Here is a 26057-nt window from a genome sequence, read left to right as displayed (position 1 = left end):
TCTATATCATTAATTTAGAAGTCGAAATATTGATGTTTTAACTGCAGATTGTCCCTTTAAGTGCCCCTGTACTATGTCTCTAGACGTCAGATTGTTTTTATGAGGGGAGCGGGACATAGAGGAGTGACGAATGCCTGGCCTGGCCCATAATGCTGGCATGTGGTCAAGTTCCTCTTTCATAGACATGGATGACTCCCTATGGGCCAGTGAGGATATAAAAACCACAGAACCAAGTCTTCATACAGCCAGTGTTCAGGCAAACACATCACGGGACTAACTTTCACTGAACAGGAGAAGATATAAGGTAAATTGACTTCGTGTGAATGTTATAGTGGCTTTGAGATGTTTAAATAGTCATTGTTATGTTATCTTGGAAGAAAGTTTTATATCTCAGGGATTCATTCAGATTGTACATTCTAATTGTATTGCAGAGGAAAATTGTATGTAACCAATATTCAAAATAATGCTCTCTATTATACTTTAAGTCTCTTATTAGCCTCATTATTAGTGCAGAGTATTTTAAAATAACTCTACAGAGAATATTTGAGTGTTTTTCTCAATTTCAAGAGCTGAACTCTGTTAAGAACTCATTTCACAGGTTTAAAAGTTTAACATATTGATAGAACGTTTTGTCGCACTAAAGTTGATACAATAGAACTGTGATATTACTTATATAACATCCATAAATGGTTTTCAATATGTAAAAACGGATGATACATAACACACCGAAGGTATTCGATTTTCTATACCCAATGTGACAAATGATTTATATTTGGTCATAAATTGAGTGCCTCAAGAACTGCAACGCTGCTGGGTTTTTCCACTCTCAACAGTTTCACGTTTGTGTCAAGAACGGTCCATCACACAAAGGACATCCAGCCAACTTGACACAACTGTGGGAATCATTGGAGTCAATAACTCAATAATAGGAAGGTGTTCCTAATGTTTTGTACACTCAGTGTATTACATATGTAATAAATATTGAGATATAAATGTAAATATATTACATACATGTAAAATACTTTCAACTAGAATAAAGGTATCCAAATCACCTTATCATTAATGTTGCTCTACTTTCATCACACTTTCAAATAGAATAAAGGTATCCAAATCACCTTATCATTAATGTTGCTCTACTTTTATCACACTTTCAAATAGAATAAAGGTATCCAAATCACCTTATCATTAATGTTGCTCTACTTTTATCACACTTTCAAATAGAATAAAGGTATCCAAATCACCTTATCATTAATGTTGCTCTACTTTCATCACACTTTCAAATAGAATAAAGGTATCCAAATCACCTTATCATTAATGTTGCTCTACTTTCATCACACTTTCAAATAGAATAAAGGTATCCAAATCACCTTATCATTAATGTTGCTCTACTTTTATCACACTTTCAAATAGAATAAAGGTATCCAAATCACCTTATCATTAATGTTGCTCTACTTTCATCACACTTTCAAATAGAATAAAGGTATCCAAATCACCTTATCATTAATGTTGCTCTACTTTCATCACACTTTCAAATAGAATAAAGGTATCCAAATCACCTTATCATTAATGTTGCTCTACTTTTATCACACTTTCAAATAGAATAAAGGTATCCAAATCACCTTATCATTAATGTTGCTCTACTTTTATCACACTTTCAAATAGAATAAAGGTATCCAAATCACCTTATCATTAATGTTGCTCTACTTTCATCACACTTTCAAATAGAATAAAGGTATCCAAATCACCTTATCATTAATGTTGCTCTACTTTCATCACACTTTAAAATAGAATAAAGGTATCCAAATCACCTTATCATTAATGTTGCTCTACTTTTATCACACTTTCAAATACAAATTATATATATTTTTGATAATAGGTAAGATCTTAAAAGATCTCCCGAGGAACACAGCAGCAAGCCAGTCACCATGCTATGCAACATGCATTACTTTTCTATACTGCATGTGCTGCTTGTTGCTTAAACCAGGGGTTCCTAAACTTTTTCACTTGGGGACCCCCTTCCAGCATTGGGGAACATCCCGCGTACCCTCTGCGTGTGTGCGCCACGTCTATTTCTATGGGCACAAGCACTGTTTATGACACAAACTGTTCACCCCCCTCTTGTTGGTGGACAGAATTTGGCAGGATTAAAGCTTATTTCCTGCAATTCTACACATTTTGTAATGGGGTGCAAAGAAAATTGAGTAGTTTTAATGCAAATTCTCTTGCAATTCTATACATTTTGCCATGTCCAATGTGTATTCATGTGTTAGAGTGACCAAAAAATTACAACAAAATCTATGGGCTAAAAAACCTAAATAAAGAAACGTTAGCTGACATGGGCTAGTTGATCTGGACATTTGACAAGTTATAAATAGCTCTATAAGGTATGCAATGACTGACATGACAAGAGGAACTGATGATTCACTACCTCATTTCGAAATTGGACCTTGTGCATTCTACTAATACAACTTTCAAGAGTGATTTTAAAGTCGGACTGGGTTCCTCACAGTTTGGGAACCATTGGCATAGACTACTGCATGTAGGGGAGTTTCTCATGCAAAGGGACACTGGAGAGGGGATTATGTCCAACCCCAGAACCCCCAGAGCCCTCTAAAACAACCAACCACATGTTCCTTCTGTCTCCTCCTATATAACACTATCCAGATGGACTCCAGCCTGCACAGAGGAGGACTATCCAATACATATTCGCAAAACAACACCATCCAAATAGCAAGTCCCAAATGGGCTGTACAAATGTATTTCTTTTTCCGTTAGGTTCAGGACAAATGAAAAGGGTTTGGGGATTCTTACATCTGCTGTTAGAGGGGCTAGAAAAATACAGGATAACACCCTATAATACGATTATTTTACATACGGCTATTATCACAAAAATATTTGGCTGTCATCAGAATGTAATATATTCAGTCTTGGCTGAGAACACCTAATTCTTCAGTTGGCCCACCCTGTATGTGTCTACTAACATTGAGCAATTTCTTACCATGCTTGCCAAAACTGTCTCCTTGTGTTTTAGTTACTGACTTATTGCAACTAGTGCATGTATTTTAGGTTACAGATATTTGATTTTGTTAGGAGACTTTGTTTCTCTAATTTAGAATGTTGCTGATTTTCTGTTATCTTACAGGCCTTAGTGGGAGTTGGCTGTAAAAGCAATCACGGACACAGAGTACCCATTGCATCGACACACTCTAACCTCTCAATGGCCACCAACTCGTCAGAAGATCTAATGATCAATTCTTCCTCATGTGATTCCATCTCCCCCTCTCTGCATCAGAACAAGCTGATCCCCACCATCTACAGTGTCATCTTTGTCCTTGGTTTCGTGGGCAATATCTTGGTGGTGTTCGTGTTATGTCAAAAGTCCAACCGTAAAACAGTGGCCAACACTTACATTGTAAACTTGGCCCTCTCAGATCTGTTGTTCCTGATCAGCCTGCCTTTCTGGGCAATCTACTACTCCTTTGACTACAACTGGATGTTTGGTGGGCTGATGTGTAAGCTATGTGGCTGCCTCCTCTCCCTGAACGTCTACGCCAGCATCTACTTCATCACCTGTATGAGTGTGGACCGATACAGAGCCATTGTCTATCCCCTCCAGTCTCAGTGCAGCAGGAACCTGTGTCGGGCACAAGTGGTCAGCGGTGTGATCTGGACCATCGCCGGCCTCATGACCATCCCCACCATGGCCTTCCGAGACACCTACCACCTGAAGGAGCTGGGGGTCACGGCCTGCGTCCTCATCTACCCACCTACCCAGCCCTACTGGTTCCCAGGCCTGGCCCTGACCAAGAACATCCTGGCCTTCTTGGTGCCCTTCACAGTCATCGCCAGCTGCTACTGCCGCATCGGGAAGCACCTCCTGGGGGGACAGCCCAGCCTGGACAAGAGTTCCAGCAACCTGGACCGCGTAATGAAGATGGTGGTGGCTGTGGTGCTGGCCTTCTTCGTCTGCTGGTTCCCCTTCCACGTGCTGACCTTCCTGGATGCCCTGAGCACCCTGGGGGTGATGCACAGCTGTTGGGTGCGCCAGGCCATCATTACCCTGATGCCCTTCACCCTCTGCCTGGGCTTCTCCAACAGCGCCATCAACCCTTTCCTCTACTGCTTTGTGGGGAACCACTTCCGGGAGCAGCTGTGGCGGCTGTACGAGGAGAAGGCTCCCAGGCTGTCCCAAAAGAGAGACTCCATCAGCACCAGGCTCAGCTCCTTCTCCAGGAAGCTCAGTGACCTCAAGGACACAGGGCCACTGGAGACTCTGGACCAACACAGTAGGGGCCCCTAGTCTAGGGAGGTTACATGGCAGGACTATGAGAGGCCTGTCTGTCAGATGTGTAACAGTTGACACCGGGGATCCTGAATAACCCCCAGGCCTAGTCTCCAGGGGACGTTAACCCCCCTATCTACTCCTAATTAGGGACAACCTGCAGGCTGGACAGAGGGAATATAAACATAGATTTAAATGTCAGTTTAACATCCCATGCCACCAAGCTCATGTTAGGGGGAAGGGATATTATATCACCAAATCTACAGTATATGTGCTGGGTAAACCTGTCATGTTTTCTGAGATACACAGGCCAGTGTGATAATAAGTGTGTGAAATATACAACTACAGTGTATGTGCCTTTGTACTAGTTACAATAATGTGGTATGTGTATGTTGTTTTTATTGTATATAAGTAACAAAAATATGTCAATGAACACAGAGCCTTATAAACGGCAAGAAAAGGTCCATGCAAACATCTACTGTGAACTGTATAATTTGTGTCTCTTGAACCATAATTAACATTGTATTGTGTCAAATGTACATATGAATTATATGTTTTCCAGTCACTCTTCATTTGATATAACAGAACAATGAAAGCCAGACAGTAATGGCAGTCTTCTTGGTGTGAAAACAAAACATATATTCAGTTAAGGCCATGATCAAGTTGAACATGGGAAAGCCAGGAGTTGAGTTTGCATCACATTGTAGCAATTTGAAGATGCATTTGATTGTATGACAAACAATCACAACCTGCTGTTTTCTTTTCTCCTGACATTTCTGTTTGCAACAGTAATGGAGACAAGGACATAGACTGAGTAACAAGCATTGATATAGGCAGTTTTACTGCCGCTCTGTGGCTGGGTTTGATAACTGCAGGTGCAAAGGAATTCTCTCTGATTGATAATTGTGTCGTTTTTACTTCAAATTGTAGTTTTAGTTATTAAAACCCTTCCAGACCCATCATATTATCAACTAATATGGTCTGAACATTACAATGAACAGAATAGGGAAAAACAAATCAAGGTGACGTACATGTAAATACAGGTACTGTACTTCAATACTGTTTCCTGATGTGTTTTCCTAATGACCAGAGAGTACAGATGTAGGATCTTAATTGGATCACCGTGTTGCATGAGAATGTATAGTGTATTGGACATATTTGAGGTTTAAGAAGGCTTCTGAAGTTTGTAATTTCCACTTTGAAATTTCAGATTGATTTTACCTTTCGAAAAATGTGTCAACCCCTGCAATCTTCTTTTCCTGAATTAGAATTCACATTTCCTGTTGCTGCAGGATTATTTTCCTGCTGTAGCAAACTGGCTCAAATTAAGATCCTACATCTGTAAGCCTATGTGTGATCTTTTCTTTCCTCTTAGGATATGATATGATTTCCTGTTGATGCTACCGTACTGTAAATACTACCATACCGATTGTGTGTCAGTGCTATTCATTCATAGTGATGGCAAGCTTCAGTGTGATAGAGCATGTGTCCGTTTACCATGGAGCTATCAGCAAGGCCACTACTGAGAGGATCCTGGGTGCAGTGGGGAGAGATGGGAGCCATCTACTCCGAGACAGTGAGAGTGAGGCCAATACCTACCGCCTATGTGTTCTGTGAGTACTTGAACAGTATTGTTGATCCATCGTAGGTTTAGTTATTACCATTTTGATTGACTTTAGCTATAAATTCACATTTGCATCAATGCTGTTGTGACGAAAACTCATCATTTCTCAGCAAGGCGGTGGATAACAACTTTACAGAATGAAAACAACAGATGGATGATATGACATGCCTTTTTGCATGACAAATACGCACCTGTGTTTCTATCTTTCTGATTCATGCTCATACAGACGGGTTGTTCCATTTAATTTGAGTCCAATTTACACAGACTACCGAATACCATAAATATTGGACTGTAATGTACTGTACAGTACGATTACACTTAATCACTTTTCATTGAATTGCTGTTATCATATTTTTCAGCTATTTTCACTGAAAGATGCAAAGATGTCTATACCTACAGTATTCCAAATCAAGGAGGGGCCCTGGAAAGTTAAGATAAATAATAAACATGATATCAATATCCATTGGTTAGCAGGAGATTACCACATGGGAACACATGAATTACAACAATATACTGTACATTCATACACATGTTCTTACATTCCAATTATAGAAAGCACATCCCTTAGGAGGTATGGCCTCAAAACGCTACAGAACATACAATATTATAACACCTTAATGTGGTATTAGTGACAAAACCTCAGTTATTTTGGAAATAGCTAATTATCCTGACTTGACCTGAATGAACAGATAAGGCGTTTCTGTGTTTCAGACGGAGGGTAGAGTACAGACACGATTATTCAGGACGATAAGGAATCTGATAGCTGCCTTTGGAAATCCATCTGACGATGCCCCTCCTCTACCCTGTGGAAAACCAACACACTAACACTGACCAGCAGTACCTATGAGATGATGGCTCCTCTTCAAAGATACACACTTTGACAACAATATATATATATATATATATATATATATATAAAACAGTGAAACGATTCAATTTAAACTATTTCTGTTTGATTATTTTCATGGACCAGCTAACAATTTAAACCACTGAATACACTCATATTATTTCATAATACAATGAAAGAAACAACATCAAAACATATGGATAAAGAATTTGCACATTTATTTATTAAAAGTCAAACCTTCAAAGTACCTTGTTTTTAATATGAACTTTCCACACCCAATATATTAACTTCTCATTATTTACACCCACTTCCTGGAGCACTTGCAGAAAATACATGCCTCTTGGTCAAAGCCCAGAGTAGAAAATGCAATCAAGCGATATCAGTGTTTTCATACCATACAAATGTATCTTGGCAATCACACTGTCTTCGTTCTCGGAGTTACCCAACTGAGACAGTATCATCAATATGAACACCAATGGGCAGAGCATTATTAATTATATGGAGTACTATCAATTCATTTACACAAAATATGTTATATAGTATACCATATAGCCTATATTTTGTACAATTCATTTTTGCAATACACCCCAATGACAATTAAAGTAAAAAACAACATAAGGTTGCACAGAATTATATTCTTGACGAACTGGACTGTATTAAAGTGAGAATCATCAGAATATAGGGTGTTTTGTCTTTGTACTCCATGCTTTTGGTTCAGCCTTTTCCACAGTGTTAATGTTTCATTTCTGTATGAGAAGCATGGAAAACAAATGTCAGTACACAAACCATACACATCCCCATTATAACAAATCCTTAACAATACAACCAAATTGTGGATCTGGGATAACTGGACAACCGTTGACTTTTTAAATCCCTCTTCTCCAGCTCCAAACATGTCATACTCTGAGCCCCAAATTAATACACAATAAATAGTTCAATATCATCCCAGACTTGAAAGTTTGTCTTTGGAAATAAGAAATAATGAGGATTCTTAGATGTTTCAAAAGGACTGAGTAAATGATTGCCGAACTAAGGCTTGTTTAATTGGGGCTGCATTCAAAATATTTCAGCTGTTGTGAAGATGGTGTAATGTTATGCACATCTAATTTCCTCAAATGTTTGGTGGAATACTAGACGCCGAGGCACACGGCATAAAGTACTTTTTACAGAAGAATGACATGCTGAAACACAATGTGACTTTGTTGTAGTAAATGAAGCACAGACCAAATACATGTTGAGTAAATATTTAAAAAATGGATGTTTCCAGACTTTTTTTATCTGTTTTAAACAGCTACTCAATGTGTGCATTTCGCTTTGAAAAATTCTCCTCCACATTCACTACATTTGACCCGTAACTAGTACAGTCAGTAGTAAGCCACCCACTGTGAATGTGTTCTATTTTCATTCTGCTTTTCACCCTGTTCTGATATGTAAAGTCTATACGACCCACTTGATAACTGTAAGTGGGCCTTCTCCTACATGTATGGACATTTTTTACAAACTTATTATCGTTTCAGTACAATTCTTACACGACTAATTTGTGACGTTTGGATTTCACATTGGCGGCAGAGACTTATCTACTGCACTGTCTGCCAATTGACTTACTAGCTCAGATATAACTGATCGGGACTGGGAAGGAGTGCCTTGTAATGGCATCAGAATAATTAAGGTACAATGAATGTAATATCTGTGAATTACAATATGAGGTTTTCTGTAACATTTACACTATGATTTAGCACTTTGCACAGGGCACTATAGTCTGCCCTGCAAGCGCCACTCCATAAGGAATCTAGTCCAGTACATAAATAATAACACTTTTCATGGTATGGAAGGAGATGTTTTGATTAAATTGTCATCCTTCAATGTTTTTTTAAGAGCAGAAAGGCACAAGCTCCACCCAGATAATACATTATATTTTACAATAAGCAATTTGTAAAAAAGTAAACTGTACTGTACAGGTTTTCAGCATGAATACTTTTTCCTGTTGCTCTGTGTAACTCCAGTGATCAATTCTATTGATAGGATTAACGATTAATAATCAGTAACAACACATTATTAAGTTAAGCACTTGTATCTCGCTAAAGCACTTGCTATATACAATGTCATGTGTCTAAACCCACACAATCTACTCCATTGTACCACCAGAACTTTAAATACACAGAAAGCAGCAAAATTCCAGATGCCAGTGAGTCTCATAGTCACAAGAAGACAGTAGCTGTCACTGCCATTTCTCAAGAGATCGCAGACAGATATGCACTGTATAAACTGAAATGACAGCAATTCACTACACTGTTATAGATACAGTATGTATAAAGATTAATTATATGGTAATGAACTTGATACGGAGTCTGTCATCTCAGATTCAGCATATCTAACAGCTTACAAAGTAGGTCAAATTACATAAGCTAGCCAAGTAACTCCAAAATGATAGACAGTCAAGAGTTTCAAATGATCAATTCATTCTCAGAAGAAACAAAACAATCAGAACACAGGTGAAACAAAATACCATCATTTGTCACTTAAAGGCAGTTGTCTTTTTTTTGTATATTTATCGTCATCATTCTAGAAAAAACGGTACAACAAATCATTGTATGTCTAAAAACAGACTGTCTTTGGTGAAGGGGAACCCACGGCAGTAGTGAAGCACGATGCCGCTGTTACCTCCTCCCTATTTCACTTTGCCTCATGAAGTGAATGTTGTTGGCACTGTCAGAGAGCTCCAGGTACTGCTCCACGGGGAGCACGAAGTAGCCGTCATAGCCGGGAACCTGTCCAGTGGTGAGCAGCTGCTGCCTCTCTCCTTCTGTCCAGAGCCTGGAGCCCTCCTCTCCTTCCTCCAGCCTCCTCTGCTCGATGACCCAGGCCTGCTCCACCGCCCTCTGCCGGGCCACCTCCAGCACATGCTCCCTCTCCTCTTCCTCTGTGGCCCCGTAGCGGATGTTGAAGCACAGAGTCCCGTGCTGCATCTGGATGTCAGCGAAGCGCCTAGTCCTCCCATCCACCGCCGTCGTCATCTGGGACACGGTCACGTTGACGCCGTTCTCCAGGACGCGACCCGCTCCGTTGTGGCCAACCACTCCCAGGTCCCCCTCCAGCAGGCCAGGCTTGACAAAGTAGTGAGTGTCCAGACCGTTCACCGTGAAGTGCAGGCCGGATAGGTAGAGCGCGTGGTTTAGGACTGCTGCCACACGCCGGCTGTCCTCGCTTGCAACCCCAATGATTTCGGTGGTGACAACATTATCTCTGATGGCGAACTTGACACCCTTTCCAAAGATGGAGGAGATGGCAGAGAAGCGGGGCCTCCGGCCATGCCATGCCCCCAGCTGACCAGTCATCTTACTCATAGGCAGTCGGTCCAGAGAGATGAAGTTCTTTAGGTGTTTCTGCAGCTCGCACTGGATACCCAACAGAACCTGGCAGACAAACACACATGGGATGGTTATCTAATGATAATAAGGATTTTTAGGTCATCTAATATCTAACTAAGGACCATACATGGCTGGAGATTAGGCTCTGTTACACTAGGCCTAGTCTAGGTTTAGCTCACCTTGCTAGGGTCCCAGTCTTGTGTCTTGGTTTGAGTCTTCATCATTTCGTAGGTTTGCTCCATGCTCTCCACCTCCGGCTTGGGGTAACCAGGGACAACGTTGTGGAGCTGGAACCCAAACAGTTGCAACCAACTGCTGATGTCTGAAGACAGAAAGTATCGAGGAGTCAATGACAGGGCATTGGATTTGAGCTTTTGTCATGCAACCCAATTGAAACCATCCTGTCTAATTATCTGTCTACACTGCGTGAACAATTATTAGAAAAGTGAGTATTCTGTTCTTACCATTATTTCTATTCACATTTTCCAACTCCAAACCACATAAACTTGAATGCTTATGGGATGTAATCATTTTCAGGTGATATGTATTTGTGTAATGAGGGACGGTGTGGTGAAAGTGAATAACACCTTATATCAAGGTGTGCATAACTATTAGGAGATTTAACTGAAACTGAAAAGTCAAATGGTAAAATGCCTTTCAGAGGGATGCAACACTCTTCAAATAGCTCAACTATTGAGGCGTGACCACCGGACAATCAAACGTTTTGTTGCGAATAGTCAACTGGGGGCGTAAAGAACGCACGGAGAAGAAAAGACTCAAATGAACTGCAAAAGACTTAAACGTCAAGCTACCAGGAACCCATTATCCTCGAGTGCCACCATATTCCAGAACTGAGAATAATTAAATGTCAAGCTACCAGGAACCCATTATCCTCCAGTGGCACCATATTCCAGAACTGAGAAGAATTAAATGTCAAGCTACCAGGAACCCATTATACTCGAGTGCCACCATATTCCAGAACTGAGAAGAATTAAACGTCAAGCTACCAGGAACCCATTATCCTCCAGTGGCACCATATTCCAGAACTGAGAAGAATTAAACGTCAAGCTACCAGGAACCCATTATCCTCCAGTGGCACCATATTCCAGAACTACAACCTACCTGGAGTGTCCAGAAGTACAAGGTGTCAAGTGTTCAGAGACATGGCCATGGTCAAGAAGGCTGAAACACGACCAACACTGAATAAGATTCACAAGTATGGGCAAAGAAATACCTGAAGACAGATTTTCTCAAAGGTTTTATGGACAGATGAAATGAGTGACTCTTGATGGACCAGATGGATGGGCCCATGGCTGGATCAGTAATGGACACAGGGCACCACTTTGAGTCAGGTGCCAGCAAGGTGGAGGAGGGGTACTGGTATGGGCTGCTATCATTAAGAATGAGGTAGTTGGACCTTTTCAGGTTGAAGATGGGACTGAAACTCAACTCCCAAACCTACTGCCAGTTTCTGGAACATTCTTTCTTCAATCAGTGGTACAGGAAGAAGTTCTCAGCATTCAGGACTGACTTAAATCCTATTGAGAACTTATGGGCCCTTCTCAAACGTGAGATTTACAGTAAGGGAGGCTGTGGTTACTGCTTCAGCGAAAGTTGATCGTGAACAGATCAGGAAACTGACAGACTCCATAGATGGAATGCTCATGGCAGTTTTTGAAAAGAAGGGAGGCTACATTGGTCACTGAATATTTTTGAAAGGCCAAAAGTTGTATTTAATTGTCATTTTGTGTTACTTATTTGTTACACTTTCTCAAAAAAATTGAGAATTAACAAGTGAGTTGGGAGAATTTATTTTTGTAATTTAGTTGCCTAATAATTGTGCACACTTATATATTCCCCAGAGAAAGACAAAACTTTTCCTTTGTTAAACATTCAGGTTTGAGGTTCAATAACATTTTGGATTGACTGAGAGCATTGTGTTTGTTCAACAATAAAATTAATCCTGAGGAATATAATTTGCCTAAATTGTGCACGCAGTGTATATCTCCTAAGGAATATATAGTGGATCTCATCAACATTAGTCTTACCTGTAGTGAACTTGGTGACATCCTGTAACTCTGCAACAGGGTAGTTGTTTTTGAAGGAGTAGAGGTTGAAAGGCTTGGGGTTGATACTGAGCTCCGTCCACAGGTTATGGTTGGGAGTGGTCCACCTCCCAGCCACCACATCATAGTCCCTCCTCCCCAGGTGGACCAGCTTGGTCAGTGCATCATAGAGACCGCCCTGGAACCCGATGATCAGCAGAAAGGAAGGGTTTGAGTCTTGGTAGATGTCTCCGTAAGGGGTGTAGAGCATCTCCTTGACTATGTGTCCTTGGCTGCTGAAAATGGCCAGTGGCGTGCCAGAGTTATCACAGGCTACGTAGTACTCCTCCCCGCTGCTCAGCTCCATGGCGATGAGGTGTCCCTGCAGGTCGTAATAGAGCGAGGTGATCTCAGAGCTGGAGTGGTTGTACATGTGGGTCACCCTGGTGGGTTTGGTCAGGTCGGCATAGAAGTACTGCAGCTGCTGGCCGTCACTGGTCCTGCTGGCCACCCGCCTGCCCAGGCCGTCGTAGCGGTAGTGAACACTCCTCTCTGACACTTTGTCAAACGCTTTGGCAAGCAGCCCGTTGGAGTTGTAATCAAACATGACATTGCCCCGCAGGCGAAGAAAGCCATCTTCATCCATTTTGTACTGAATTTCTCCGAGCCGTGTTATGCGGTCTCGTAAGTCGTAGCGCAGCGGCGTTAGTCTGGCACTGTTGCCATGACTCAGTAAATTAATGTTGCCGTTGAGGTCGTAACTATAGCGCCACTGTGGCCTATCATTCACCGACACAGCCTGGAGCTGACTATCAGCATCATACTCGTATGAGTAGCGTGTTATATTGTTATCCACACCAATCCTGATGTCACAGATAGTGATGCGGCCCATGTTGTCATACTGCACTGTCATCCAGTATGCAATAGACTTCAGGATCTCGTACTGGACCTCGATCACTTGTCCGTTGGCATTAAATATCTTAGTGTGCTTCATGATGTGTGTAGTGATCACTTGATTGAGGTCATAGTTTATGACACTGAATTTCCCAAACTGTTCAATTCTTCCTGACACATCAACATAACGGTAAAGGTCAATGGGAAGAGGGGTTTCATTAATCATGGCCTGCATGCTGGTGACCCGGAAGTTATTATAGCTGTAGTCAAATCTGGCATTCACCAGGCCCTCCACACTAAACCTGTAGATCTGTCTCCCAACCAGAGGACCTGTGGGGAGAATAATCACCATTAAATTATCTGTTAAAAAACAATGAAACGTCATATCTGAGTAATTATAAAATGTATGTTCATGACTCTAGCAGCTCTTTAAAGTTTGAAGCCATCCATATCATCAATAGCAGAGCAGAGATGCCTGAAGACTACCAATACTAATTCAGGTTATCAAACTGCTTTGTTCACACCCATATGGGTTGCACATAGTATTGCTTAGACTGAACTAACTAAAGCAGAATGAAAGACATTTTAATTACTTCTGTCCTTAGGAGATGAATATTACATGGTGATAGTATTATGTGACTGCAAATTAAGTTGGAGGCTGTTGACCTGTCATGCTTGAAATTGCAGATTGAATGACAAAGCAATTGAATGGCAGTTAATTAATGTGGGCTTATTCATTCTCCCAGTCAGCTCTGTAAAGGCCTCTAACAACATGCTCAATACCTTCACTTGGATCTCAAAGCTGCTCAGGAACTCACAGAGCAACAAAAAAAGGCCTAAAGTCTGATACTTAGTGTAGGTGTGCACAAGGTTAATTAATTGTTATCTACACTATTGAAGTGATAAAGTGTGTAATATATATATATATATATATATATATATATATATATAACATCAAAGTAGGTGAAATATAAGTAATTAGTTTTAATGAAGGTATACAGTACATACAACTACATTATCAAAAGTATGTGGACACTGGCTCGTCAAACATCTCACTCCAAAATCATGGGCAATAATATGGAGTTGGTCCCCCCTTTGCTGCTATAACAGCCTCCACTCTTCTGGGAAGGCTTTCAACTAGATGTTGGAAAATTGCTGCAGGGACTTGCTTCCATTCAGACACAAGAGCATTAATGAGGTCGGGCACTGACATTGGGTGATTAGGCCTGGCTCTCAGTCAGTGTTCCAATTCATCCCAAAGGTGTTCAATGGGGTTGAGGTCAGGGCTCTGTGCAGGCCAGTCAAGTTCTTCCACACCGATCTCGACGAACCATTTCTGTATGGACCTCGCTTTGTGCACGGGGGCATTGTCATGCTGAAACAAGAAGGGCCTTCCCCAAACTGTTGCCACGTAGTTGGAAGCACAGAATCGTCTATAATGTCACTGTATGCTGTAGCGTTAAGATTTTCCTTCACTGGAACTAAGGTGCCTAGCTCGAACCATGAAAAACAGCCCCAGACCATTATTCCTCCACCAAACTTTACAGTTGCCACTATGCATTGTTGCAGGTAGCGTTCTCCTGGCATCTGCCAAACCTAGATTTGTACATAGTATTGCCAGATGGTGAAGGGTGATTCAAAGCGTTTCTACTGCTCCAGAGTCCAATGGCAGCGAGCTTTACACTGACGTTGCTTGCTGACTGACGTTGCTTCCAGAGGCAGTTTGGAACTCGGTAGTGAGTGTTGCAACCGACAGACAATTTTTACTCGCTAAGTGCTTCAGCACGCGGCGTTCACGTTCTGTGAGCTTGTGTGGCCTACCACTTCGCGGCTGAGTCATTGTTGCTCCTAGACATTTCCACTTCACAATTACATCGCTTACAGCTGACTGGGGGCAGCTCTAACAGGGCACAAATTTGATGAACTGACTTGTTGGAAAGGTGTGATCCTACGAAGGTGCCACGTTGAAAGTCACTGAGCTCTTCAGTACAGACAATTCTACTGCCAATGTCCGCCTATGGAGATTGCACGGCTGTCTGCTCGATTTTATACACCTGTCAGCAACAGGTGTGGCTGAAATAGCCGAATCCACAAATTTGAAGGGGTGTCCACCTACTTTTGGCAATCAATGTACACCATATCAAAACCAGCATGTAAAAGTCCATAATTGAGCCAGCCAAATCAACCAGCCAGGCTATATATTCTCAAAAATTCTCATTCATGCTCTCGTCTACCATCATCCCTCTCTCTCTGCTGTCCCTGATTGCTTATTTCAGCTTCAAATCAGACTTATTGTGGCCAGCCAGTGGAGGACCTGGGATGCTATTAAGAACACGTTCATTTCAATTCGTTAGAAGGAAATGGAGGTGGATTTGTGCAGGGGGCCTAGCATGGAGACTGGGAGAGACTGGCAGAGTCTGGTGACCCCCAACAGCGAGACATGTACGTCTAAAAAAAGGACAGAATAGAAGTCTGTAAAGCTGAGGAAATTGCTCATCAGTGCACAGCAGCACTCCCAATCTCCATCTCTTCAGAATGGGTTCTGATTTGGTGCCCTATATAATCAGTGTGCCATTCCACATTGGCTTTATAGGGATTTCAAATCCCTACTGAGTTCTGGAGACATTCATGGATTTTGCTCCCAAAAATAGATTTAAACTCAGCAGACTGAATAGGATATATCATTCTCATGGGTTAATTATTGGGGCCATATGCCAGAGGATATATTTCAAGAGGTGCTAATAGTGTATTTCATGGTGGTATACTCAATCTCTCAAAGCAGACTTATATGTCAAACTTTAAGTCTATTCTGACATAAAGCATTATCAGAATTGCTTATAGTGATTAGAGCTCACAATGAAGGATCATCTTCAGCTATGCCTAAAGGCCTCCTCATCTAATATAGCTTATATGGCTTATTGTCTTAAACTCCTGCAGAGGCACAACCATTTGTGGTTTTATTTCTTACATTAACCTGTCATAATACATTCCTTTATTAAAATCAATAAGCTCCGTTATGGCGTCCCAATCATTTAGAATCCATCTTATCTTCTTTTTGTTATGTGAGGATCATACTTTATTACTGAGGTTTAACCGGCTTGTCCTCGTTTGTATAGTCATTACATGCTATTCCCCATCCAGTTAGCTAGAAGGTTGGTCTGTATTGCGGTACCTGTCTGTCTGTAGCGGATGGTGCACATGAAGCCCTGGTTCATGAGGTGGATGGTCTTCACCCCACCGGAGGTCTCCTCGTAGGTGTAGGTGACCAGGGTGGTGTCGTACAGGATCTCTGCCAGGCGGGACTGGCGGGTGTAGCGGTAGAGGATACGGCGGCCAGTGCCCAGGTACAGAGTCTGGAGCAGACGGCCATCATGGCTGTAGTCGTGGATCACAGAGGCTCCGCTGCTGTCTGGTGGGCTGTAGGTGTTCCTGTAGTAGCCCACTGACAGCATAGACTGCAGGCTGTGACGCACCATACTGGGCATGGTCACAGACATCAGGTAGTCCGTGTGGTCATACTCAAAGGTGTACCGCCGCTGGCTGTGCAACAGCAGCATGACCGACTGCAGAACACACAAACAGAAGTGGATTAATGCTCTGAGCTACAGACTGCCACTTCATTCATATCCATACAGAGAACAAACTAAAACAATATTTGTTCCGGATAAATCACATCTAGCAAATAACTGAATACCTTCTCCAGAAAAGTGTAGCTCCATATCTTCCCATTGGTCCATGTCCTGGAGACCACCCTCCCATTCTCATATTCCAGTTTCTCTGACCAGTTGCCCCTCTGGATGCTGGTCACCAGGCCCGCTGGAGAGTAGGTCACATTCACCTCATTGTACTTGCTGCTGGGAGACCAGACGATGGGACGCCCCATCTGGTCATAGAGGATCCGCAGGGTGAACTTGCGGTGGTCGTCATAGATCTTGCCTACTCGTGTGGCTTGGTTAAAGTCTATGGACAGCACGTTTCTGTTGTGAGCCTGGGGATGGTGAGAGACAAGAATGATAGGTGAGTGAGTGGTACAGTCGTTCCTCCAAGTAACAAAACTAGATCTGTTGACTGGAAAACGGTTCTATCCCCGGAGATAAGAGCGATACAATCTATGTTATGTTTAAAAAACAGATCTGTGATGCTAATTCGACACAGAGCTTTTAAAGACTTTAGTGTGATGGTAAATGAGTGTTTTCACCATCACTAGAAATAGCGATTAAGACAGGCAGTAATGGAGCTGAATGTTCCCTCTCTGCCTCAGCTCAACTAGAAATGGGCCCTAAATGCTTTTATTTCATTTCATCCTAATTGGTAGGAGGAAGAAGTTAAACATTCTGCACAGTCTTTCCCTCATTATCCTCCTTTCTCTGACATTCATCATAGTATCTCCCTCTGTGCATGTTCTATGAAGTCTGGGATACAATTGATTTCCCAATTTCACTGTCTGAATCTAAAAATATTCCACAGAAAAGTTCTAGGGATCCATAATATTTATGTCTATACAGTTGAAGTCAGAAGTTTACATACACCTGAGCCAAATACATTTAAACTCAGTTTTCACAATTCCTGACATTTAATCTTAGTTAAAATTCCCTGTTTTAGGTCAGTTAGGATCACCACTTTATTTTAAGAATGTGAAATGTCAGAATAATAGTAGAAAGAATGATTTATTTCAGCTTTTATTTCTTTCATCACATTCCCAGTGGGTCAGAAGTTTACGTACACTCAATTAGTATTTGGTAGCATTGCTTTAAATTGTTTAAATTAACTAGGGTCATATGTTTTGGGTAGCCTTCCACAAGCTTCCCAAAATAAGTTGGGTGAATTTTGGCCCATTCTTCCTGACATGGTTTAGAAAGGAGGATAACGAGGGAAAGACTGTGCAGAATGTTTGACTTCCTCCTACCAATCAGGTTTGTAGGCCTCTTTGCTCGCACACGCATTTTCAGTTCTGCCCACAAATTTTCTATAGGATTGAGGTCAGGGCTTTGTGATGGCCACTCCAATACCTTGATTTTGTTGTCCTTAAGCCATTTTGCCACAAATGTTGAAGTATGCTTGGGGTCATTGTCCATTTGGAAGACCCATTTGCGACCAAGCTTCCTGACTGATGTCTTGAGATGTAGCTTTAATATATAAACATAATTTTCTCCATCATGATGCCATCTATTTTGTGAAGTGCACCAGTCCCTCCTGCAGCAAAGCACCTCTACAACATGATGCTGCCACCCCCGTGCTTCACGGTTGGAATGGTGTTCTTCGGCTTGCAAGGCTCCCCCTTTTTCCTCCAAACATAACGATGGTCATTATAGCCAAACAGTTCTATTTTTGTTTCATTAGACCAGAGGACATTTCTCCAAAAAGTACAATCTTTGTCCCCATGTGCAGTTGCAAACCGTAGTCTGGCATTTTTATGTCGGTTTTGGAGCAGTGGCTTCTTCTTTCCTGAGCGGCCTTTCATGTTATGTCGATATAGGACTCGTTTTTACTGTGGATAAGGATACTTTTTTGTTGTGAATTTTCCCCCCTTTTTCCCCCAATTTCGTGGTATCCAATTGTTAGTAGTTACTATCTTTCGCACCAAAATACATTCATATCTAGTCTCCTCTAGAACTAGTCTCCTTCCTGAGCAGTGTGACGACTGCATTCCCATGGTGTTTATACTATACAAACACTATTGTATATTTATACAAACACTATTGTTTGTACAGATGAACGTGCAAATATTTACAAAAATGTGTTTTCACTTCGTCATTGTGTGTAGATGGGTGAGAAAAAAAAGGGGTATGAATGCTTTTTGAAGGCACTGTATATCTTCCATTTACCATGACCTGTAGTGTTATGGAAGAGTCATCAAAGTCCCGTAGGGAGACGATCGGTCTGCTGCACTGTACGTAACACCTTCAGCACACTGTTGTATTGTACCACATGGAGACATTCCTCCCACACAACACATATGGTGAGGGGTATTGTGCTCACACAGTCTGTTCTGTCTCTTCCTTACCCTGAGCCTGCGTTCGTAGGCTGTGTAGTTCCCTTTCGCCTGGTCTCTTCTCTGCCTCCACTCGATGACACTGTGAGCATTCTCGCCCGGAAGGGTGATGTTACACTTGCCCACCGTGGGGTTGACCACGCCCGCCGAGATGTGGGGTTCTGTGTTCAGGGTCACCTCCATGCCGCTGGCGAACGTCACCCACAGAGAGCCGTCCGAACTCACACGGTACGTGTTTTGAGCATGCTCTGTGTGGGGACATGTGACAGAGTAACAGAGAGTGAGTGGGAGAGAGAGAGAGAGGTCAACTCATGTACTCAGTACTACAACAGGGACAGCCAACTCATACTGCCACTGTAGCCTACATACCCTAAATGGCAGCAGTCAGGGGGAAGAGTATTATAATTAAACTGACTGTTGAATATGCATATTTCAGTAATACCACTGTGTTATCTCTTCAATAAAAGACATGAATAATATTATTCACCACTTTTATTGAAGAGATAACAGAATGGTATATTATTGCACGTGCCATGTGACATTTCATTGGTATCTCCTTGAGTCACTATATTTCTACAAACCACTTGTGTGTCTATGTGAGAACAGAGGTGTGACCGTGCGAAAGGAGATTGTGAGACATGGAATAAACTCCGCTCTCAGCAGCTCTCTCACTTCTCCCTCACTTCTCTCTCACTTCTCTCTCACTTCTCTCTCACTTCTCTCTTCTTTGCTGTTTGTAGGAAAGTCCGTGTTTACTTCCTCACCAACTCTTCACACCTTTGTCAGACCTGTCATCTCATTTTTATTTGAATGCTCTATTAAATAGCTGTTGGGCCGTCATTAAAACGGTTAACCTTGTAAAGGCATGCATGTGAACAATGCGTTAAGGAGACCGAAATAACTTAAGATATAGAAAGGAATGCATTTGCTTCATCATTGCTGGTGACATGCCTGACTTCACATGGCCTCTCCCCAGTGACAGTGCGGCATGATAATGAAAAAAAAAAAAAAAACGAGAGATGAGAAACTGACACGAAACCTTACTACTACCTTGGCGTAATGTATAGATAGTGCTGGCAGCAGAGAAGTTTGTGGCTGTGATGAATTTCTCCCGATTTGAAGTGTCTGCTTCCACCCGCACTGATTTCTCCATATTGCCGTAGAAACTGCTGACCTCTCCCGTTGGCAAGGTGACATTGATGAGATGACCATCAGAATTATACCTGGTCAAGGACACACCCAGTCATATGACATCCTAACAAGGGCTGAAATCTGGGTCTTAAAATATTGTGACAACCTTGTATAGTAAAACGGAAACATTTACTGTGGATTCCAGAATATTCAAATTTTGGAAGGAGCTGAGCGCCTTCCTGTAGTTCCATAGTTTCACCACTGGGTGACAGTATAACAATGCTGCTGGAACAAAGGAGCCAATGAGGTTTGACCTCCAACAGCAGTCACTGCAGGACACTGAGGACAGTATTAGAATGGAGTTTGAGTGGATTTCGGCTTTTTCACAGGGACACAATAAAGGGGAGGTTGTATTGCCGATCAAACTAAATTAAAGGGAGGAAAATAAAGAGGCAGTGAAAAGGATTCTTTGCCCCTGACATCCGAACAGATTTTAAACCCAATGCGCCCCTGAACAAATCCCTCAAAATGCCTACGCAAACATTTTATATAATCACACTATTCCCACTTCTCTTTCAGGCTTTGATTCACCAACAAAAAGAAGACAATTTCCGCAGGCCAGCCTGTGGAATTGCCCCAATTAGAGAGAAACATAATTTAGGAAATAATCTTCTATTAGAAAATCCGTTTATATTTCCTTTTTTTTATATTTATATACCTTTCAAATTTCACATATTCCAAACTCTCTGAAAAACTGCAATACTGCAGCAAAATGTTACTGTATAATGGGAGTGTAGGTGGTGAAGCTCTTAAAGCTTCACATAGAGGCAGACAGGAACAAGACTTTGGCTGTGATATGCAGGATGCTAATAGAGTATATTCTTAAGCATAATTGTCATTGACGTCAATAGACAGACGGGAAGGAGTGCTGCGGAATACTCACTGATAGACCGTTGTCCAGGCAATCTCATTGCTCATGGTTGCCAGGAGACCTGAGTTGCCATGGTAGCTGATCTGCGCTAGGTCATGCGCCAGGGCGGAGACCTTCTTGAGGACGCCCCCATTGCTGATAGTGAGCCAATAGACCTGACCCCCGGGCACCAGCAGCCAGAGGGGCACGCCATTGGCATCACGGCGCACGTGGACCGCGGTGTCGTCGCTGGAGACCACGGCGCTCACGTCGCCCTCTCCTGAGTAGGTAAAGTTATAGACGTAGTCTCCGGTGACCAGGCTGCGGGTGTGGAGGTGGGTGCCGTTCACGCTGAACAGATAGAGCTCCTGGTCCACCACAGAGGTGATCTCATACATGCTGTTCTGGTTGAGTTGGGGCCTGTTGGGGGACAGGGCCCTGATACGGATGTTCCCCAGGTCTGAGATGTACAGAGTCCCGTTAGGGGAAACAGCCAGGGAAGAGGGAGCCTTTAGCTTGGCATCACGGGCATATCCACCATCGCCTGTGGAAAAAGGACAATGCAGAGATTGAGCACTCAACCAGCTAAGGTAGAATACATTGAAAAACTATTAATGTATTTATACTTATAATAATGTGGTGTTTGACAAGTTGCGATGTCAAATAAAATGTATATGAATAATGCATCATAGACAAGTTGCAGTTCATCCCAGCCCTCTACTGAGATATTTCACATGTTAAAGTATCTTTGTTTTGTCAAGCTAGACTGATGCCACCATAACCATCATGCGGACGGGTTACAATAGTTCCAAATCATTGCATGTCCATCCAGAGAGCCTCTCCACAGGTCTCTGATAGACTGCTGAAGTTAGTCTGAGGCATAATGGTGTTCACAACAGGGGACCCACCAGAGAAGCAGTCACAGTTGGGGTCGATCTTGCAGTCACACTCAGTGGGCGCCCCGGCCACCACAGAGATCTCCCCGTTGGTGGTGACCTGCTGGATGCGGTTGATCTTCCTCTCGTCCGTCTCAGCGATGTAGAGAGTGCCCTGGTGGGAAACTGCGATGGCTTTGGCTGCCTCCAGGGTGGAGTGGACGGCTGCCTTGCTGACCAGGTAGTGGTCGATCCCAGGGACCTGGCAGTGGATGGGCCGGCCCGCCACGATCCTCACCTGGCTGCTCTCTGACACCTGGATCACTATGTTGTTGTCCAAGATGTACAGGGAGTTGTCCATGGGGTTGACAGCCAGGTAGGTGGGCCATTCTAGACGAACCTAGAGCAGGGAAACAGTTTAACAAGTGTACATAGATGGGTGCCGCAAAGTTTCTCCTGAAACATTTCCTTTACAGTTTTTCTACTGTCTTTGATGATCTAAATTGAATCATATTGTAATGAATATTATGCAATGTTATGTAAAAGAAGTAGTCAGAATTGCACAAGACAGTGCCTTCAGAAAGTATTCACACCCCTTGACTTTTTCCAGATTTTGTTGTGCTACAAAGTGGGATTAAAATTGATTTGTCCGTTTTTTTTAACGATCTACACAAAATAATCTGTAATGTCAAAGTGGAAGAAAAAATAAATATTCTAACATTTGTCAAATATTTATAAAAAATACTGATTAGATAAGTATTCAACCCCCTGATTCAATACATTCTAGAATCACCTTTGGCAGAGATTACAGCTGTGAGTTTTTCTGAGTAAGTCTCTAAGAGCTTTCCACACCTAAATTGTGCAACATTTGCCCATTATTCTTTTCAAAATTCTTCTACTGTCAAATTGGTTGTTGATTATTGCTATACAACCATTTTCAGGTCTTGCCAAAGCTTTTTAAGCAGATTTAAGTCAAAACTGTAACTCGGCCATTCAGAAACATTCACTGTCTTCTTGGTAACTCCAGTGTAGAATTAGCCTTGTGTTTAAGGTTATTGTCCTGCTGAAAGGTGAATTCATCTCCCAGTGTCTGGTGTAAAGTTGACTGAATCTGTGGTTGAAATTCCCTGCTCGACTGAGGGACCTTACAGATAATTGTATGTGTGGGACACAGAGATGAGTTAGTCGTTCAACAATCATGTTAAACACTAGAATTGCACACAGTGAGCATGTGACTTGTTAAGCACATTTTTACTCCTGAACTTATTTAGGTTTGCCATAACTAAGGGGTTGAATACTTATTGACTCAAGACATTTCAGCTTTTCATTTTTTATTCATTTGTAAACAATGCGAAAAGCATAATTCCACTTTGACATTATGCGGTATTGTGTGTAGGCCAGTGACACATCTTTTTCCAATTGAATCCATTTTAAATATGGAAAAAGTCTAGGGGTGTGAATCATTTCTGAAGGCACTGTACGCTGTGTAGACTTCATGGGCAAAGTCTGTCAGTGTCATACATTCAGCAATATTAGGTAGGCCATTTCAAATAGAGGACATATTGTGAAAGCCGTATAATAGCATGTGACTATTGTAAAATTGTACAAGTGGTAATGTAGCTAAGGTCATTTTTGTACGTGTGCTCACACTGTGTTCCCCTGAGACTCAGCTAAGGACACACATTTGAAATAAAAAGCTCCAAAGTACAGTTCACTAAGCGTGAGTGGGATACTTAAGGGTGCTGGACAGTCCTAATAAAGAAATGTGCCCATATAATCACCCCTGTGTTTAATCGGATCATGAAAAACCATTCTTCCACCACAAATAATGGGTGCAAAGTGTTCCTGCACAATAGGGGTGAATGATTCAGATTGGTGGAGGATAAAATTAGTTGCCATCTCACCTTCAAGCACTCTGAGATGATCTGATGAAAGGGACTGTATAAATGCAAGTAAATTGTGCATGAATGAAAGGGATCTGTTCAGGAATAATTTGACACTTCTCTACACTGGTAACAAAATATACTGACAGTATAGTGTCCACGCATTCAAATTGGAGGTGAGTTTTCCCAGTGCAGCCATTGTTTCAAAGCACATCTGTGTTGTGAGAGAAGCCTGGCAGCTCCCCCCCCCCAAAAACAACGCTAATTGACATCATGCGTTTTTCTCTCCTGCGATTGAAAAAACAAAATCAGTGCAACCTGCTCCACCTAAAAGCTGTCATATGCTTGCATTTTGTTTGCATGAAAATCTGGAATAGTGTGATAGGCTCTGTCACATATAATACACTATCACTGAACTTTTCCATGATTTCAATTCACTCTGTACCCACACAATGCTAATCTGTTTGCAGTGACTCAATACAACTCTCTCCCAACCCTTATAAATAAAGTGCTTTATTATTCACTTGCAGGGGTCTCATTTGCTAGGGGAGGGGAACCAGAGAGTTATGCCTTATTGCACTGTAAAAGCCCGGAGTGGTGGATTGAATGGAGTATTGGACTCCCTTTGTTTCTTAGATCTCTTCAGCCTTCTATTGTTTTCAGAATGGCTTGGGGGAGAAACACATTGCTCTTGAGATGAGACAGTGTTTATCTTCCAGTGTGATTCAACAACTAAATAACTCTCATTTGCCTCCTGCACAGAAATCAGCTTTGTTCCAATCTGGGGTCACAGTTTAAAGTATTTGTTGGGCTGTGCATGCTGAGAGGCCTTAGGCCTTGCACACACCAACAAATATGCATGGAGAATTCTGGAGAAAAGGGAATACCATTGCCAAACCTATATATAAACCACCACCACACATCATATTAAAAATGGCCAACTCACTGCAATACTGGCCATTACTGTGATTCGAGGCTGTGGTCTGATAGTTTGGATATCTGATTGTATCACAGTAGAACATCAAGCTTTGCATGTGAGATACCTGAGGAGGAGGGAGAGCGCCAACTTGCAAGTTAGCATCTTGAGGATGAAGTTGTTTGAAATCACTCCACTGCATAATACATCCGTGGAAAAGGGCTCATTTAGAAAACCAACAAAAGGAATTGTCAGAAAATGAAAGCCAGGAACGCAAAGCCTGAAACACGGACAGTAAAAAGAATAGCTGTATGCAAGATATCATCTGAATTTCAAGCATTTAATTTAATGCTTCGTCATGCTGCTTCTCAAATGTCAAATGTCTATGGGAATAATAGGGAGTGTCAATGATCGGATTATTGTGATGCAAAATAGGCTTTCGTTCTCACAAGCATACAGTATCCTCCTATATACAGGTTTAATTGAGACGGTACAGTATGCAATGTCCCTGTTGCCTCTCTCTACAGCATCACAATCTCAGACTCAGATCATGTGAATGCTCTGGAGGAAACCCACACCCATTATGATCTAATATAGTTTTGTCGCTTTTCATGAGTGCTTTGATGGGTTCATCGGCACGTGATCCAGCCCAGTGATGCGCATGGATAATCATTCTACAGGAGTAGCATTCTACAGGAGTAGCATTCTACAGGAGTAGCATTCTACAGGAGTAGCAGTCTACAGGAGTAGCAGTCTACAGGAGTAGCAGTCTACAGGAGTAGCATTCTACAGGAGTAAATCTGGGCATACGAGGAGAATTGTGCGCTCCTTATGTGATAAGCCCTTATGGGGGGCACAGCAGTTAATTTCCCTGTTCCCTATTCAGAGCTGTGCAACCCACTCAGATGTGGGTCAATGTGCTGTGTTGCTGTGAAGAAGAGAGAGAGAGATAAAAGGGTAGAGAGAGAGAGAGATAAAAGGGTAGAGAGAGAGAGAGAGTGGTACACACTTAGAAAAAAAGGTGCTATCTAGAACCTAAAAGGGTTCTTTGGCTGTCCCCATTGGAGAACCCTTTGAAGACCTTGTTTTTGTTCTAAGTAGAACCCTTTTGGTTCCAGGTAGAACCATTTCAGATTCATGTAGAACCCTTTCTACAGAGGGTTCTACATGAAACCCAAAAGGGATTTACCTGGAAACAAAAAGGGTTCTCCTATGGGGACAGCTGAAGAACCCTTTTTTCTAAGAGTGTCGAGGAAGAGGGGTAGAGAGAGAAAGAGAGAGAGAGTCTGT

At 42.1% G+C, this 26057-nt stretch overlaps 2 protein-coding genes across 6 annotated transcripts in view; one reads left to right on the top strand and one right to left on the bottom strand.

Annotated features, from left to right (window-relative positions):
* Positions 1-126: 126 nt before the first annotated feature.
* Positions 127-5711, top strand: agtr2 (angiotensin II receptor, type 2). Its single transcript, XM_020463921.2, has 2 exons — positions 127-304; positions 3143-5711. The coding sequence occupies exon 2, from the start codon at positions 3218-3220 to the stop codon at positions 4298-4300; it is 1083 nt and encodes a 360-aa protein (XP_020319510.1). The 5' UTR covers positions 127-304; positions 3143-3217; the 3' UTR covers positions 4301-5711.
* Positions 5712-9278: 3567 nt separating this feature from the next.
* Positions 9279-26057, bottom strand: part of LOC109872677 (teneurin-1) — a 177677-nt gene continuing 160898 nt past the window's right edge. For 4 of the 5 annotated variants that reach the window (XM_031808394.1, XM_031808392.1, XM_031808395.1 and 1 more), the window contains 9 exons: positions 22002-22368; positions 21127-21637; positions 20100-20275; positions 19065-19300; positions 16755-17048; positions 16233-16623; positions 12170-13390; positions 10301-10443; positions 9279-10166 (listed from right to left, as the gene is read on the bottom strand). In XM_031808394.1, the coding sequence (XP_031664254.1) occupies positions 9411-10166; positions 10301-10443; positions 12170-13390; positions 16233-16623; positions 16755-17048; positions 19065-19300; positions 20100-20275; positions 21127-21637; positions 22002-22368 (4095 nt within the window). In that variant the 3' untranslated portion in view covers positions 9279-9410. The remainder of the gene's footprint in view (positions 10167-10300; positions 10444-12169; positions 13391-16232; positions 16624-16754; positions 17049-19064; positions 19301-20099; positions 20276-21126; positions 21638-22001; positions 22369-26057) is intronic. The other variant, XM_031808393.1, reaches the window with a different exon arrangement.

This window comes from Oncorhynchus kisutch, linkage group LG28, assembly GCF_002021735.2.
Source record: "Oncorhynchus kisutch isolate 150728-3 linkage group LG28, Okis_V2, whole genome shotgun sequence".
NCBI classification, from domain to species: domain Eukaryota; kingdom Metazoa; phylum Chordata; class Actinopteri; order Salmoniformes; family Salmonidae; genus Oncorhynchus; species Oncorhynchus kisutch.
This window is presented reverse-complemented; position numbering and strand designations above follow the sequence as displayed.

Bases quoted from the DNA above. Each gene is read 5' to 3' on its own strand.
- agtr2 (XM_020463921.2), top strand. From the start codon at position 3,218: ATGGCCACCAACTCGTCAGAAGATCTAATGATCAATTCTTCCTCATGT.